At 42.4% G+C, this 17,387-nt stretch overlaps 1 protein-coding gene across 9 annotated transcripts in view; it reads right to left on the reverse strand.

Moving 5' to 3' along the window:
• Window positions 1–289: 289 nt before the first annotated feature.
• The window catches only part of NEK5 (NIMA related kinase 5), a 123,822-nt gene continuing 106,724 nt past the window's right edge, over window positions 290–17,387 (reverse strand). For 5 of the 9 annotated variants that reach the window (XM_069758891.1, XM_069758893.1, XM_069758894.1 and 2 more), the window contains 8 exons: window positions 11,810–11,908; window positions 11,248–11,328; window positions 10,397–10,471; window positions 9,458–9,545; window positions 5,653–5,805; window positions 3,632–3,748; window positions 1,406–1,514; window positions 290–727 (listed from right to left, as the gene is read on the reverse strand). In XM_069758891.1, coding sequence (XP_069614992.1) covers window positions 367–727; window positions 1,406–1,514; window positions 3,632–3,748; window positions 5,653–5,805; window positions 9,458–9,545; window positions 10,397–10,471; window positions 11,248–11,328; window positions 11,810–11,908 — 1,083 coding nt within the window. In that variant the 3' untranslated portion in view covers window positions 290–366. Of the gene's footprint in view, window positions 728–1,309; window positions 1,515–3,631; window positions 3,749–5,652; window positions 5,806–9,457; window positions 9,546–10,396; window positions 10,472–11,247; window positions 11,329–11,809; window positions 11,909–17,387 lie in introns of all 9 variants that reach the window. The other 4 variants (XM_069758897.1, XM_069758898.1, XM_069758899.1 and 1 more) reach the window with 3 other exon arrangements.

Raw genomic sequence — 17,387 nt, forward strand, 5'->3', positions numbered from 1 at the left:
TATACTGACCTGACGATAAAACTTCGAAAGATCCTGTGCAGGGCCACTCTGTTCAATGTCCATGGGACTGATGACGAGCACTGGGAAGAGGCACTGTGCTTGCACCACACACTGCTCCTTTCACGCAGGAAACTCCGGACCCCAGACCTTGTGATCCCTATAGTCGGAGCGCCAATTACCAGCAACTTATCACCTATTCTGGGGATAGATGAGAAGTTGTGATTGTGACACAACCCTTTTAATTATTCGTGATTTCATGTGTAACCCATAAAATGATGATCAGGCTGAATATACTTGTACATTTTGTTCATTTTTTTTTCCATTGACTTATTATATTTCAGTGCATTAACTCCATAATTGCAATATCTAATCTACAGAACAAATAGGAGACTGTGCGGAGCCTTTACTGACAGGATCTGATACATCTGTCACATCATCAGTCTGCCTCTCTGCGGACATCCCTGCACCCTGGTTGTTCCCCATAGCTGTAGAGCAGTCCTGCTGATTCTCAATGTCTTCTGCTTTCTTTGCCGATGTGTGGTCCTCCTTGGCCGCTTCTATGTTATCTCGCCTTGACATATTTTGGCTGGCACTCTCCACAGAAGTATCGTCACCGGTTTCCTTGTCATCTTTATCGTCAATATTATCAATCTCATCATCTCTGGGCGTTAGAACCTTTTCCATCAGGTCTATAATCTCCAGTTCATCATCAGACTCCTCAAAGGTGCTGGGGAAAAAAAAGAATCAGAGCTGAAGAAGTTTGTTACAAGTAGCCATCAAACATCCCATAAAAGACGACACCTCACAAGTCACGGGGCTGTTGGAGAGGAAGGTAGCCCTTATTGGTGTGTCCGGACTCCTCTCCAAAAGCACTACATTGTTAGTAACCAAGCAGTGAGGACTTAGACCAGTGTTTCCCAAACTCCAGTCTTTACAGCCCCCAACATCTCGTGATTTCAGGGTTTCCTTAGTGTTGCACAAGGGATGGAATTATTGTTAAGGCATCAGAAACTACCACAGGTTCTCTCACCTGTGCAATCCTAAGGAAAAACCTGGAAACATAAGGTGCTGAGGAGCTGTGAGGACAGGGTATGGGAAACACTGATCTACACTAAGGGTCCAGGTAGTGTAAAAACAGGTCTGTTATGTTATGGTATTGACATGAGGGGATTTTGATTTTTGCTATGAATCTCATCTCTCTTTTATGTATGTCTGCCGCTACTCTCATGTCAATGTTATCTTGCAGAACATCTTCTGAAATTTTAAAGGTAAAGTACTTTTTACTAAGAAAATGACAGATGGCAAGTACCTTAAGTCCAATAGCTAGTTTTACTTGCATATTGAGGCAGTTATTAGTAGGGTTGTATGTGGCACAGTTAATTTGTCATGCTCCTGTTACACCTACGTGTCTTCATCATCAGATCGTGGCTCAAACCGTTCTTCATCCAAATCATCAGATGTCCCGTCTTCCTCTTGTTCTTTGGCGGCTGGAGGCCATTGCTTCAGTGTTCCATCTAAACACACAATAGTTTAAAGATTCTATTAAAATGTTAGTAAATTTGTTTTCCCATAAGATTCAGCCTGGACAATTTAGCAATCACCTTTCCACACTTCTCCATGACATAGTTCCTTTATTTCAATCTGCGCTTTACTCATCTTCCCGGGTCTCGGGCTAAGTCTACTACTACTTCCGGTGTCTGTAATGGTTTTCAGTGCTAACGTCGTGTCCACAGTGCTGCAGACAATGGCTGCCGGCACGAGCCGCTCATATCCGCAGAGTTAACTGATATGTCTGCAGCACTGATGTCGTGTCGGCAGCCAAACAGCTGCGGGCGCAGTGGTGGAGACCTGTGGTGAATAAACCACAGGTTTGTGTTTTTTTAAAAACTAGCTGGGGAATAGGGGTTTTCAGAAAACAGAAAACCCCTTTAAAGTAACACACCACAGAAGGCACTAAATTTACAGAACATTTTTAGGAATTCATTTGTACATACGCAAAAATTTATAGTAAATATCATGCTGCCTATATTTCAATGCGGATACTGAAAATTATGTGTTGCATTTTTTTAATGTAGTTAAAATGGTGTTCAAGTTTGAAAGCTATCTCCTATCCAAAGGATAGTGGGGTCAGACGCCATGGCCCCCACCAATCATGAGAACTGGGGCACTGAAGAGCCCTGGCTGAATGGAGCAGAGGTTGATCATGCACAATGCCTCTCCACTCATTCTAATAGGAGCCCTGAAGATTAACTGAGCACTACCCCCAGCAACCTCCGGCCTCCCATTAGAGGGGTGGTCTGAAGTCCAAAGTAATTTTCCTCCTAACTCCCTATCAGTTTAGTGCCATATTTTACACTATTTTCTAATATACATGAATTAACAATTCCCTATCGTTCCCTAACTACACCATCTGTCCCCTGATGATGATCCGTTTGAGTATTCCAGCATGCACTGGGATTCTCAAGCGAAACATTATCTAAGAATGAAATAGAAAAGCAGTCTGATAGTGAAATTAGAGAAGGAAAGGGAATTTATAAGTATATTAGAAAATAATTTAAATGATGGCAAAAACTAGATAGCAAGTTAGGAGGAGAATGACTTTGGACTTCGGACCACCTCTTTAAGAATCAAGCAGAATAGGTAGAAGCTGCAAGAAAGAGGCTTCTTCGTCCTGCGCCTGGCTCATTTTGAAAACTTATGTTTTACAGTTTCAGGGCAAAATCTATATCCCTCTGGTTCTGGCAGCATTAAACTGATCCCAGGCTTCCTTTAGCTAGGCAGGTCCAGCTTGGTGCACAGAATGACTAAGTGGATTTTCATTGCATAAAATAACATAATTTCCAGTTTCACGTGTCCATGTAACACACGCCAAGCCCAGATCACAGTAGGCATATAAGAGGGCAGTTGGCTCAGGGCAGGAGACCAGGGGTCAGTTTGTGCATTGCATGGCAGAAGCCGTATAGGCAGTGATCAACTGAATCCAAGAGATCCATCTCCGGAAAACCACACTAGGGAAGCTCGAATGCACATTATGGAAGTCCACCAGGAAGGGAGAGAAGGAGAGTTTGGCTGAAATTAAGAGTTGGGTGAAAGGAGTAGCAGCATTAAAGGAGTTGTCCACTTTATCTTTATTTGAATGTGTTTGGGACAGGATTTTGTAGCACGTACTAATACACAAGTATTACCTCCTTTATGAAGCACTGTCCACTTGTCTATGCCACCTTCCTCACAGACTGCAGTTATCCTGCTCTCAAAATGGCAAGAGATGGAGGGATATGTGACCAGAACTGTCCATCAGCCTCCTCTAATTAAAAAACAGCTTTCCTAAGGAAGGAGGGGGCTGATGGACAGGTCGGGTCACTTGCTCCTCAATTAGCAGCCATCTTGAGTGTTGTGTGGTCTATGAAGAAGTTGGCATTAACAAGTGGACACCGCTTTACAATGGAGTAGAAGCTGTAATGGTTACCTATTAGTAAGTGCCACAAGTCATGTCCCCAACAAATTTGTGGAAAAAAAAGATAAAGAGGACAACCCTTTAAAGGTGCAAAGATACCCAAATGAGGAGGTGATCTCCAAAGCTTCTCCATTAATTTTAAAAGTATGACTAAGAGTAAAACACACAAATATCTACCTTGAATAATTTGTCCAGGTGCAATGGAGTCATCCATATCTGCTGCCTCCAAGGCTCTCATCAGGGTTTGTGGTGCCTCGTGTCTCCAGTGCTTCCTGTTTTCTGAGACATGATCTTCTTTATTGAAGTAAAACATGTAATAGGATAAGACACATGGCCATTTGTATAGCACAGGGCAAATTACTTATTTCTACACAATGAGATAGCTGGCACCAAAAAGCTAGGGATACATTTTGGAATATACCGAGGTGAAAGTTTCTGAACCCTTTAGAATTTTCCAGATTTCAGCATAAATTTATCCTAAAATGATATCAGCTCTTCATACAAGTCTTAAAAGTAGATAAAGAGAACCAAAACCAATACGGTAAGTCAAAAATAATAAACTTTGTACATTTTTATTCAAGAAAATGATCCAATATCATCACATATCTGTGAGCGACAAAAGTATGTGAGCATTTTCTTTTAGTATCTGGTATGATCCCATTGGAGTGGAGAAACTGTAGCCCATTCCTCTCTGCAAAACAGCTTCAACCCTCCTATGTTGATGGGTTTTTCCCATAAACTGCTCACTTCAGGTGCTTCCACATCATTTCTATAGGATTAAGATAAAGACTTTGACTTGGCCAAATCATCGACTTTGTTCTCCTTTAACCATTCTTTTGTACAATGACTTGTGTGCCTTGTATCATTGTCTGGCTGCATGACCCACATTCTCTTGACATTCAGCTCATGGACAGACATTTTCCTTTAGAATTTGCTGATAGAAATCATAAGCAATTGCTCCATCAATGGCAGGAAGTTGTACTGGCCCCGATTCCGCTAAACCAGCACAAACCATGATTACAACCACTGTGTTTCACAGACGATATGAAGTTTTTATGCTGTAATGCAGTATTCTTCTTTCCTCAAACATTAAACCACAAAGCTATTTTGGTCTCATTCATCCACAGAATATTGTTCCAATAACCTTCTGACTTGCATGGGTGTTCTACAGATTGGCAGCAATGTTCTTTTTTGTTCCTTCCAATCCTGCTATGAACATGATTGTTATCTATCTCCTCCTGATGATGGACTGATGAACATTAGCTAATATGAGAGGCCTGTAGTTGCATAAAGGTTCTCTTGGGTTCCTTTATGACTTTACGGACTATTATATGCCTTGCCTTTGGAGTTATCATCATTGTTAGTCCACCAATAATAGTCTTGAATTTCCTCCATTTGTACACAATATCAAAATGCCAATAACAAAAAAGAAGGAGCATTCTATTATTTATGAGGAATCCCATTGGTTCTATTAGTGCACAACATGTTTAACTGTGGATTGGTCGAGTCCAAACTCTTTAGAGATGGTTTTGTTACCTTTTCCAACCTGATGAATATCAATGATTTTTCTTCTGAGGTTCTCAGAAATCCTCTTTGATAAAAAAAAAAAAAAAAGGGTTGTAATGATCAGACTTTGATAGATCCATGCTCTTTAAACAAACCAGGTCACCAATTCGCTTCTGATTGTCATCCCATTAGTTAAAAACACCAGACTAGTTTCAAGTTATTTTCTAAAAGTTCACATACTTTTACCGCTTAAATATGTTTTATTGGATATTTTTTCTCATCTGAAAATGGTAAAGTGTAATATTTTTAACTCTATTGTTTCTCTTTATCTACTTTTAGGACTTGTGCGAACTAGTTTTAGGTCAAATTTCTAAAGGGTTCACAAACTTTCAAGCAACACTGTATCAACACAACAAATTGTATAACAAAAAAAAGCAAATATTTCATATTAATAACAAATAGTACAATTGCATAATTTTGTGATTGGAAAAAATTACCGTCTCTGCTTAGTATTTCTGCAAAAGCTAACTTGGAATGGGCTAGGGGGATTTTTTTTAGAAACAGTTTAATCGACATTAAAAAAAATAAATACATTTTGCATAGTTTGACTTTTTTTTTTTTTAAGTAAAAAAAAAAAAAATAGTGAAAAGTTAGTTTCAAAGAACCCTGAAAATAACAATGTGACCTTTTACCTGCCATTGCCGAGTGGCAGAAATCTCCATCCCACATGGTGTCACCCATAGTATTACACTCTGCTGGGATGCCCAATCCTCGTAGATTACCAAGAAGTGTGTTAGGCTCTTTGGAGGTCCACTGTTTTCGGTTATTCACTAGATTTCCATCTCCTGTAATGAGAAAGAACATGGTTACATCCGCTATGGGATAAAGTGTATCTAACATAGACATCACTTATATGTCGAGGGCAGGGCCTGACTGGCCATCGGGCAGTTCTGGCAAATGCCAGAAGGGCCGATGGTAGTCGTGGGCCGCTCGCCAGCGCCGACTCACTCCCCTCCAACGCTGCCGCTTTCAACTATACCGGCGTCTATGACACCGGTACAGTTGAATGCAATGATGGAGGAGAGAGCGTCTGCTGACGCTCCCTCTCCATCATTCCCCGCTCTGTCTCTGACACTGCGGGTGCGCGATGACGTCATATCATCGCACACCTGCTGTGTGTCGGGCAGACTGCAGCTGCTGAGACCAGAGCCGGGAGCGGCACGGGGCACAAGGAGAGGTGAGCAGAGTGTTTTTTTTTTTTTTTAAATATATCACTGAGTTATAACTCGATTGTGGGGCTATTGAGAGGGCTGTATTGCATTCTATGGGGGCTGTGCTGTATTACATTCTATGGGGGCTGTGCTCTATTACATTCTATGGGGGCTGTGCTCTATTACATTCTATGGGGGCTGTGCTCTATTACATTCTATGGAGGCTGTGCTGTATTACATTCTATGGGGGCTGTGCTGTATTACATTCTATGGGGGCTGTGCTGTATTACATTCTATGGGGGCTGTGCTGTATTACATTCTATGGGGGCTGTGCTGTATTACATTCTATAAGGGCTATGCTGCATTACATTCTATGGGGGCTATGCTGCATTACATTCTATGGGGGCTGGCTGCATTACATTCTATGGGGGCTGGCTGCATTACATTCTATGGGGTCTGTGCTGTATTACATTCTATGGGGGCTGTGCTGCACTACATTCTATGGGGGCTGTGCTGCATTACATTCTATGGGGGCTGTGCTGCATTACATTCTATGGGGTCACGCTGCATTACATTCTATGGGGGCTGGCTGCATTACATTCTATGAGGGCTGTGCTGCATTACATTCTATGGGGGCTGTGCTGCATTACATTCTATGGGGGCTGGCTGTATTGCATTCTATGGGGGCTGTGATATATTACATTCTATGGGGGCTGTGCTGCATTACATTCTATGGGGGCTGTGCTGCATTACCTTCTATGGGGGGCTGGCTGCATTACATTCTATGGGGGCTGGCTGCATTACATTCTATGGGGGAGGGTTGTATTACATTCTATTGGGGAGGGCTGTATTATATTCTATGAACGGGCTACATTATATTCTATGAGGGGCTGCATTATGCTCTATGAGGGGGCTACCATATATTATATATGCAGGGGCTGCATTATACTATATGAGGGGGCTGCATTATATTCTCTGGGGGGTTACATTATACTCAGGGGGCTACAATATATTCTGTGGGGTGGCTGCATTATACTCTGGGGTGGCATCATTATACTATATGTGGGCTGCATTATACTGTATTGAGGACTATGGGGAATACATTATACTATATGAAGAACTATGGGGTGCATTATACCATGGGAAGTGAATTGTACTACATAGATGACAATGGCAGGGCATTATACTATATGGAGCACTATGAGGAATATATTATACTATTTGGAGGACTGAGGAATGTATTATACTATTTGGAGGACTGATGAATGTATTATACTATTTGGAGGACTGAGGAGTGTATTATACTATATGGAGGAATTGCAGTGTATTTTAATATATAGAGGTCTATGAGGAGTGTATTATACTATATGGAAGACTATGTGGAGTGCATAATACTATATGGAGGATTGAGGAGTGTATTATACTATATGGAGGACTGAGGAGTGTATTATACTATATGGAGGACTGAGGAGTGTATTATACTATATGGAGGATTGAGGTGCACATTATAATATATGGAGGACTATGGGGTGTATTATACTAAACAAGCAAAATGCTGCCTATTCATCGAGCGATTGGATTGTTTATGTGGGAACAGAAATTCTTGTTCTCAGCAGCATATCGCCGATGTAAACTGTAGTTGTGCTGCTGATAACATGATACTGTATGGGAACAGATTGATCTAATTGTGATTGTTCTGTCCCCATCATTCTTTCACAGTTGGTGTAAAGAGGCCGGGAAACAAGCGAACGACTTCAGTATTGTCAATCACACTTGTTTAGTGGCCTGAGATTAGCGCATGTAAATACAGCAGAAATGCTTCGCAGGGAGACCAGGCAAGGATGATGACAGTTGTAGTTAGCACCCGGCACCTGGGAATAGCGCTAACTCTACTGCTTCTCCCAGCCGCCAGAGCATTTAATTCTGGTATGTGTAATGATTTTTAGGGTTGATGTCAGCTGCATAATGTCAGCTGCTATCAATCCCTGGTGTAAGTAATGGAGAGGTGTCTATTAGACACCCCCACTACTAGCCCAGACCTGGCGAGACCCAGCGACTCTGAAGAGCGGTGACGGTAGTAACAATACCGCTCTTCACAGTTGCCGAGCTCAGCGCAAGACCCGGAATATCTGAAGAGCGGTGACATTACTGATGTCACCGCTTTTCAGAGTCACCGGGTCTCGTGCTGCACAGCAGAACCAAAAGTGGCTGTAGGCAAAGTTTATGGAGCATCAGAATGAGGTTCCATAGCCTTTGGTCGTCTCATCCCTTCATTATCTACGAGATCCAGTTATGTAAGTAAAGTAGCGGCTTTTCTTGGTAATGCAACTAAAAGCAATAAATAGGACTGAGCTGTAATGCTGGATACAGCTGTAATTATATGTTATATAGTTGTGTTACACTCACCTCACTTCTTGTAACCTACAAGTGTACAAAGATATTATACAGTCACCATGTGACAAGTGGGCCTGTGTACCTTCAAATGCCAGGGCTGAATTTTAGTCCCAGTCCGGCCCTTGTCGGGAGCCATAGGCTTGGATGCAGTGGATTTATCTGCACCCCTAATAACTAGGTGGATAAATAGACATGAATACCTAAAGCTGTTTCCTACAATCCAGTGAAAAGCCTTTTTTAAAGAATGTTATAAAAATCAGACATTTCAAAACTAATGTTTTTGATTGAAATCTGTAACTTGCCTGTAAGGCAATAATCATATATAGTGCTGCATATATAAAAAGCACAGCATAAGGAGAGTAAACGAGCACCGCAATAGAACATAGCATGTACCCGATACAGTGCACGTACCAGAGCTGGAGATCCCAGGCTTTAAACAATGCAGATTGTTTTTATTAAAGGGCTAACCACCACTTTTATATTGATGACCTATCCTTAACATAGGTCATCGATATAAGACCAGTTCAGGTCCAACACCCAGCCCCTTCATCCATCAGCTGTTCCTAGTGCCGGTAGCAGCCAGATGTGAGCAGTTGCAGAGCACATTGCAGTGTCATCAACCGTGTAGTGGTAGCTGCTGGGTATCGTACATCTGCACCTATTGTATAAATAGGAGAAACGCTTCTGCACCCGGCTGTGGCCACTACATTGTTGACGGAGCTCTGCTCCTCTGCTCCACAACTGCTAACATCCGGTGGCACAAAAAAAAAATCTGATTGTTTGGGGGTGAACCTGATCTGATACTGATTACCTCTCTCTTAGATAGGCCAAATCAACATCAAAGTAATGGACAACCCTTTTAAATGAAGGGTTACACGTTACATGTCCTGACCTTGATCCATATAAATCTCCCGCCAGTTGGTGCCCTCTAATTTTTCTCCATGATCAAAGGTTAACGTGTCATTCAGAGGATCATTTTCCTGTAAAAGTAATATCCAACATTTCCTTTAATATTATCATCAGAAAATTATAGCTACTGAGGCAAATAACAGTGCTATGGACGTACACCATATGGAAAAAAAGTACTGGGACCCCTATACATTCCACTTACAGGAGCTTTTATGGCATCCTATACTAAACCCAAAGGCAGTAATATGAAGTTTGTTGTCCTTTTGCAAATAAGTAGCTAGCCAAAGATGTTCAATGTCATTGATGTGCAGTCACTCGTGTTGTTCCACATCAAATTCCAACAACCATGTCTTTACGGTCATTGCTTTTACGCTATTAAGATTTCCCTTCAGTGACACTCAATAGCCTACGTCAACTCACGATAAACATCCCCATAGCATCATCCCTCCTTGACCAAACTTTACAGTTGCAAAATGCAGTCAGGCAGGTAGTGTTCTCCAGCATTCGCCAAACCCAGACTCATCCATCAGGCGACCAGAGAGAAGCGAGATTCCATCACTCCGCAGTTCCTACTGCTTCAGAGTCCAGTGTCTACTTGATGATAAACCCAGGGCAATCATGGGTAGACATTTTTGGCCACCACAGATGATAATTGGATTGTCATCTAATGCATAAATGCACAAGGTATCCCAGAGCGGAAGCAGCTGTTATGTCCCCCAGTTCTCGCTCAGACAGGTTGAGTAGAGCACCACCTTCTATAGCGACATGGCCTCTAGTGCCAAGATAACCCATTGAAACAGTGAATGGCCAGGGAGCACCATGCTGCATCCAACCTTGCATACAAAGTTATACAGCAATGGTCCACAGTCGCATAAACTAAAGTATGAAAAATCCAGGTTTATAGTAATAAAGTTGCTCTGACCTCTTCATTCTCTCTATGGGAACCATCAATCTGAATTTCTTCTGTGATATCATTAATTTCGAACCTTAATCCACCCTAAAAATAGAAAATAATATTACATATCATGGAGGATTTAAGGTAGATTATTTCTCATTAGATACTATTGCTTCCCTATTAAATATTGGATATTGCAGGATCATCTTTTCTCATAAATCTGCGTGTTTGTGTCATTATTCTGTAATTCCCCAGGGAAGGTATAAATGAACTGACAACTGGATGTTCCTCCTTGGTATGCCCAAAAGGTCCTTTTGTTTCATATAAAAATACAGATACTATTAAAAACGTCTGATATTTGGGTGTCACGTTGGATATTTGACATTGGGTCCCACAAGCTAACGTGAGCATTAAAAAGCTAAGAAAAAATGTCTAATATAATTACTGTCAAGATTCCCCGCTCCCCCCTTTACGACAACATAACATATAGACCGTAGTAACAATGTAACGAGGCTGAGTTGTCTATTGGCTGTAAGCTGTTGTAATGTTCGTCTCTGTGAGGTTTCATTTACAACATGCAACATCTCAAGACAACCACCGGGCAACGCGGCCATGTAACTTGGACTAATGCACTTTTTGTTGCACCAGCAAGGAATTTTGAGAGTATTATAAAACAAAAAAAACTATAATATTCTTAAAGGTAAAAGTATAAATTCATACACTGGTATATCGTGGGAGGTAGGAGTTTCCATCACCCGTATTTCTAGGGCCCCATACATTTATGGGGTTACATCTGCAAGTCCTTCTCCAATCTCTGACCATATGAGATACACAATTCTTTTTTATTATAAGGTGACAGTGGTGCAGAGAGAATATACCTTTACTTTGTACTTTTCTTCCAGGGCTTTTTGCTCTTGTCGGTTTTGCTTGATGATATCATTAAACTTTTGTTGTATTTCCTAGAATGTATAAAACCGAGATCTTCATCAGCAGCATATGTAACATCTTTACTCCTATATTTGTCTGTATCGTGGCTTATTTTATACAGGTTCAGGTGTGCTTAAAACACTTTTTAAAGATTATTTATTTAGAATTCTTGAACTTTTGGTACAAATATGATAATAAATCAACACATTGTACTTACATACAGGATAACAGACAAGCTATACCAAGTGCACATTCGGCCAGAATTCCAGAAGCATTGAGAAGTACTGAAGGGCCTTGGTACATCGTTCCGAGTATCTGCCATGTACATGGTAGTAGGATTCTCTTTCTGCTATACTTCATAATCCTTTGGTAGGGTCAACCTGGGTCAACCCAATAGCTTTGCCTTGGTTCCCAACTATCAAATGCCATTAACAGCAGTGCGTTTATGCAGCCTTTATGCCCCCCATAGACCCTAGAGCCCAGGTGCAATGACACCAGTGACTACACATTTACCTCAGTTGGTTCTTTTCCATCTGGTCGATCTGCAGGAAATTCTCCTCCTTTGTTTCCAGGCTTTACAAGGTAAGTCCCATCTGTTGCCTTAGGTGGTCCCTGGAAAGAGCCATATGATTTTCCCACATTTCAATGCATTCTTATAGATTTTAACATAATAATATATAGTGTGTATATATTTAATTTTATTGTACTCATTAGAAGTTATAGTCAACCTAGGGACAAATTATTATAGATATTAATATATTAATAACAGGGCTTATAATTCCTTCTATTTCCTTTAGTAAAAGTTTTCAAGGTCCTTTGTACCTCCAGGTCCTTAACACTACAGGTAGTAACAAAATGGCAGCAATGCCTCTTTCTCTGACTTCACTTCCACCTCACTAGCTGCTAATTAAAGCTTCATCCCACAAACCTCCTGCTCCTCGCATCCGTACATATATACTGTATATAGTGCTCTGCATAAATGAATACACCACTGAACACAAAAACAATTTCCAAACTTTTGATAAGACAGAGTTTCATCGAACATTTTTCAAGAAAAACATCTTTTAGAGCCTGGATAGTGGATGTAGAGTGCGTCATTAGTGATGAGCGCAAGTACTGGTTACTCAAGTTTGCCAAGGGTGCTCGGGTATGCACTATCACTCGAATTACATGTTCGAGTCCCCATGGTCACATGTTTCGCAGCTGCTAGGCAGCAACCAAACATGCGGGGATTGCCCTTGTTTGTCAGACAATCCCCGCATGTTTTGTGGCTATCTAATAGCTGCGAAACATGTGACCATGGGGACTTGAACCGGTCACTCAAGGACCCACGATACTGGGTGCATACTCGAGCAGCCTAGGCAAACTCGAGTAACAAGCACTTGGGCTCATCACTGTGTCACGCTTCTGGATTTGAACTCTTGATTTTGTGTTCTGTTGTTATCTTTATTTCTGTTGGTTTTGGGTAACAAGTGTTTTTTATTTACTCTGTCTGTCTTATCACCTGTCGGGTGCAGCTTTAAATATCTTCCCCTACTGGTGTTTCCTGCTGGTGATGGACTTTGTTGGATTAATTCACTTTGCTGTAGTTTGTGTTGGTTGCGGTTGTTTTGGGTGTAATTCATTTACTCCTTAGGGCAGGGCCGGACTGGGACTAAAATTCAGCCCTGGCATTTGAAGTCACACAGGCCCACTTGTCACATGGTGACTGTATAATATCTTTGCACACTTGTAGGTTACAAGAAGTGAGGGGAGTGTAACACGACTATATAACATATAATCACAGCTGTATCCAGCATTACAGCTCAGTCCCCATAGAATGTAATGCAGCACAGCCCCATAGAATGTAATGCAGCCCAGCCCCATAGAATGTAATTCAGCACAGCCCCCATAGAATGTAATACTGCACAGGCCCCATAGAATGTAATACAGCACAGGCCCCATAGAATGTAATGCAGCACAGCCCCCATAGAATGTAATGCAGCCAGTCCCCATAGAATGTAAATTAATGCAGCCAGCCCCCATAGAATGTAATGCAGCCAGCCCCATAGAATGTAATGCAGCACAGCCCCCATAGAATGTAATACAGCACAGCCCCCATAGAATGTAATGCAGCACAGACCCCATAGAATGTAATGCAGCACAGACCCCATAGAATGTAATGCAGCACAGCCCCCATAGAATGTAATGCAGCACAGCCCCCATAGAATGTAATGCAGCACAGCCCCCATAGAATGTAATGCAGCAAGCAAGTCCCCATAGAATGTAAATTAATGCAGCCAGCCCCCATAGAATGTAATGCAGCCCAGCCCCATAGAATGTAATGCAGCACAGCCCCCATAGAATGCAATACAGCACAGCCCCCATAGAATGTAATGCAGCACAGACCCCATAGAATGTAATGCAGCACAGCCCCATAGAATGTAATGCAGCCCAGCCCCATAGAATGTAATGCAGCCCCCCCCCCCAATAGCCCCACAATCCAGTTATCACTCATTGATATATAATAATAATAATAATAAAAACAAACACTCTACTCACCTTTCCTCTTGCCACGCGCTGCTCCAGGCTCCGGTCTCAGCAGCGGCAGTCTGCCCGTCCGGTCACACAGCAGGTGCGCGATGATATGATGTCATCGCGCACCCGCAGTGTCAGTGGCGGGCAGAGCGGGGAATGATGGGAGAGGGAGCGACAGCAGACGCTCTCTCCCCATCATTGCATTCAACTGTACCGGCGTCTATGACGCCGGTACAGTTGAATGCGGGGCCGGGAGTGTGCCGACAGCGGGGGGAGTGTGCCAACAGTGGCACACTCGAGCGGCCCACTACTGCCACCGGCCCTTCTGGCATTTGCCAGAACTGCCCGATGGCCAGTCCAGCCCTGCCTTAGGGATTTGCTTCTCTAGTGATCCTAGGGGTAAGCCACCGTTGAGTGGGGGTGTCATTGTGTTATCTTATGGTGACAACTTCCAATGTCAGGCAGGAACAGGCCAGGGTCAGAGAAGGGCGTTTCCTAGTCTGAACAGAGACCTGTCAGATTTATTTATGCTCAGTACTGTTTATAACACTGCTAATACTGAAAACTCTTCTCTTTTCAGATAATTTCTGCAATTCAGGTGGAGGTTTACCCACTAACCACAATGGAGGAAAATTCTGTAGAAAGAAGAGTATAATTTTTGGAAATGTTTGCATATTACTAATGAGGAACAATTTTCCAAAGTTATATTTTAACCCCTTAATGACCGCCGATATGTCTTTTAACTGCGGCAGTTAAGGGTACTTATGCCTCAGCGCTGCTTTTTAACGGCACTGAGAAATAAAGTTATAGCGCCCCCCAGCGTCGGAAATTCTCTGGGGTCTCGGCTACCAGGGGGTAGCTAAGACCCCGGAGAACATGATTCGGGTTGGTTTTTACCGTCCCCAGTGCTGTGATCACCATTAGTCACAGAATAACGGCGATCGGGGGGGGGGGGGGGGGGGGGGAGTCAGATATCCTATTTATTTATTTCTCCTTTGATATGATCTAGCACATCAGAGGAGAAAGAAATGGGGTCCCCCGATACCTCCGGCACCTCCTGCATCCCCCAGTGATGTCCCCCGGCATTTTCTTCTGGGAAGAAAATGGCGGGAGCATGTGCATTGCACCCGCTGAGATCTGCCGGCCGCCACCTGGCAACAATAGGAGATTTCTCCTATTGGTACATTTTGATCAATGTGATAGACCCTATTACAGTGATCAAAATGAAAAAAAAAATAGCAAATCAACCCCCCCTTTATCACCCCTTTAGTTAGGTAAAAAATAATAAAATTAAAAAAAATGTATTTATTTCCATTTTTCCATTAGGGTTAGGGTTGGGATTAAAGCTAGGGTTAGGGCTGGGGTTAGAGCTAAGGTTAGGGTCGGAATAGAGTTAAGGTTGGGACGAGGGTTGTGTTGAGGTTCGGGTTGTGGTGTTGGAGTTAGGGTGTTGTTGGGTTAAGGGTTGTGGTTAGGGTTATGGTTAGGGTTGGGATTAGGGTTAGGGGTGTGTTGGGGTTAGGGCTGTGTTAGGGTTGCAGTTAGAATTGGGGAATTTCCACTGTTTAGGTACATCAGGGAGTCTCCAAACGTAACATGGTGCCCGCCATTGATTCAGCCAATTTTGCAATCAAAAAGTCAAACGGTGCTCCCTCCCTTCTGAGCCCTGCCATGCGCCCAAACAATGGTCCAAAGCATACTACCAAAGCAACACTCGAGTGTTTTAAGGGGAAACATGCAAATATTTTGGAGCGGCCTAGTCATGGCCCAGACCTTAATCCAGTTGAAAATCTTTGGTCAGACTTAAAGATTGCTGTTGATCAGTGGAAACTATCTAACTTGAAGGAGCTGGAGCAGTTTTACCTTGAAGAATGGACAAAAATCTCAGCAGGAAAATGTGGAAAGCTCATAGAGATTTATCCAAAGTGACATGCAGCTGTAATTGCCGCAAAAGTAAGCTCTATAAAGTACTGACTTCAGGGAGTTAATAATTTTGCACACTAAAGTTTTCAGTTATTTCATCCTATTTGTTGTTTGCTTCACAATAAAAATAAAACCAAATATTCACAGTCATAGGCATGTTTTTCACATGAACTAATGCAAACTCAAAAAAACCAAAACAATGAAATTTCAGGTTATGAGGTAGCAAAACACAAATGATGCCAAGACGGGTGAATACTTTCACAAGCCACTGTATACAGTATATATCCCCCCTCATGTCCCTTATTCTGGGCCCCATCCTGGCAATATGTCCCTGTTCCTCTTCTGAAGTCGGCAGCTGACCAGCGTTCAAGTGACGGGAGCTCATGATGTCACGGTCATGCGCCCCAGCCACGTGCACACCGACATCAGTTGCTGGCCTGTGATTGGCCGGCAGAGTGCATTTCCACGCACAGAACTGATGGGTCGCAGACCTTGGCTCTACGAGAAACCGATTTTACAGTAAGTAAAAAATCTAATTTTTCATTACACAGTATTCATATGTCTATGAGGGGTAATGTAGGGGGACATGTGGCAACTTTATTAGCCCTATAGATGTGAGTAGATGCTGTTTTCCACAGATGAGCGCACAGGACACTGCTCCAATGCTGGAATGAATTCTAGAGGGCAGTTCTAGGGTAGATACTAACAGCCAATGAGTGTGCAGTGGGCGGAGCTATATGTGGCTCTGAGCTTAGAAATCGCAGAAAGCTGCCTGATCTGGTAGAGCCAGATGTAAATAAACTGTGTGCAGGCAGCGAAGTGAAATTCGGGAAGAACAAAAGGTAGAACCTAAAAAAAAAAAGTATCGGGGTGCTGTATATTACAATACAGCACGTATTAGCTTAAACATTTTTTTTAGATTACGAGGTCCGACAACCTCTTTAATTCTGATAAGATGGACTACCAGCACAGTGAGGTCTCATGTTACATAGCCTATTATACTTTATAGAGAGTGGAGGGGGAGGAGAAATGAGATTCGGAGTCCAGAAACAGGCAGAGGGAGATTCATAAACATCGTCCTGAGCTTTCTAACAAGTCTTTTATCTCACCCTAGAGCTGGATTCACATCTACAATGATCAGTACTGCTGTACAATATTCTGCATGCTGCTGCTACTTCTGTTTCAGTGCTAAGCAATGAAGAGTATAAATGCCGTGTATGGGAGAGATTACTGCAGCTAGTCACCTCCCATTAAGTCAGAGTCAATTGCAAGTTAAGATAGATAGCCTGCAGAGGAGTAAACAGCTGAAAATGCAGTATATGTGCCCAGAAAATAGTGTTTATTCTTATGTGTACACACGACATATTATTCTGAAAATTACTTGAAAGTACAGTTACCCTTTAAATTCAGATTTGGGGAACATGGAGGCCACATCAACATCTTGAACTCTTTGTCATGTTCCTCAAAATTTTCCTAAAAAATATTTGCAGTGTGGCAAAGCGCATTATCCTGCTGCAGGACCCCATTGGGAATACCACTACCATGAAGAGTTGTATTTGGTGGGCAGCAATATTTAAAGAAGCCCTTCTCCTCCCATCAAAGTTTTTATCATCTTACTATACTGCAGTCATCATATCATATTGCACTGTGC

This window comes from Ranitomeya imitator, chromosome 3, assembly GCF_032444005.1.
Source record: "Ranitomeya imitator isolate aRanImi1 chromosome 3, aRanImi1.pri, whole genome shotgun sequence".
Taxonomy (NCBI): Eukaryota; Metazoa; Chordata; class Amphibia; order Anura; family Dendrobatidae; genus Ranitomeya; species Ranitomeya imitator.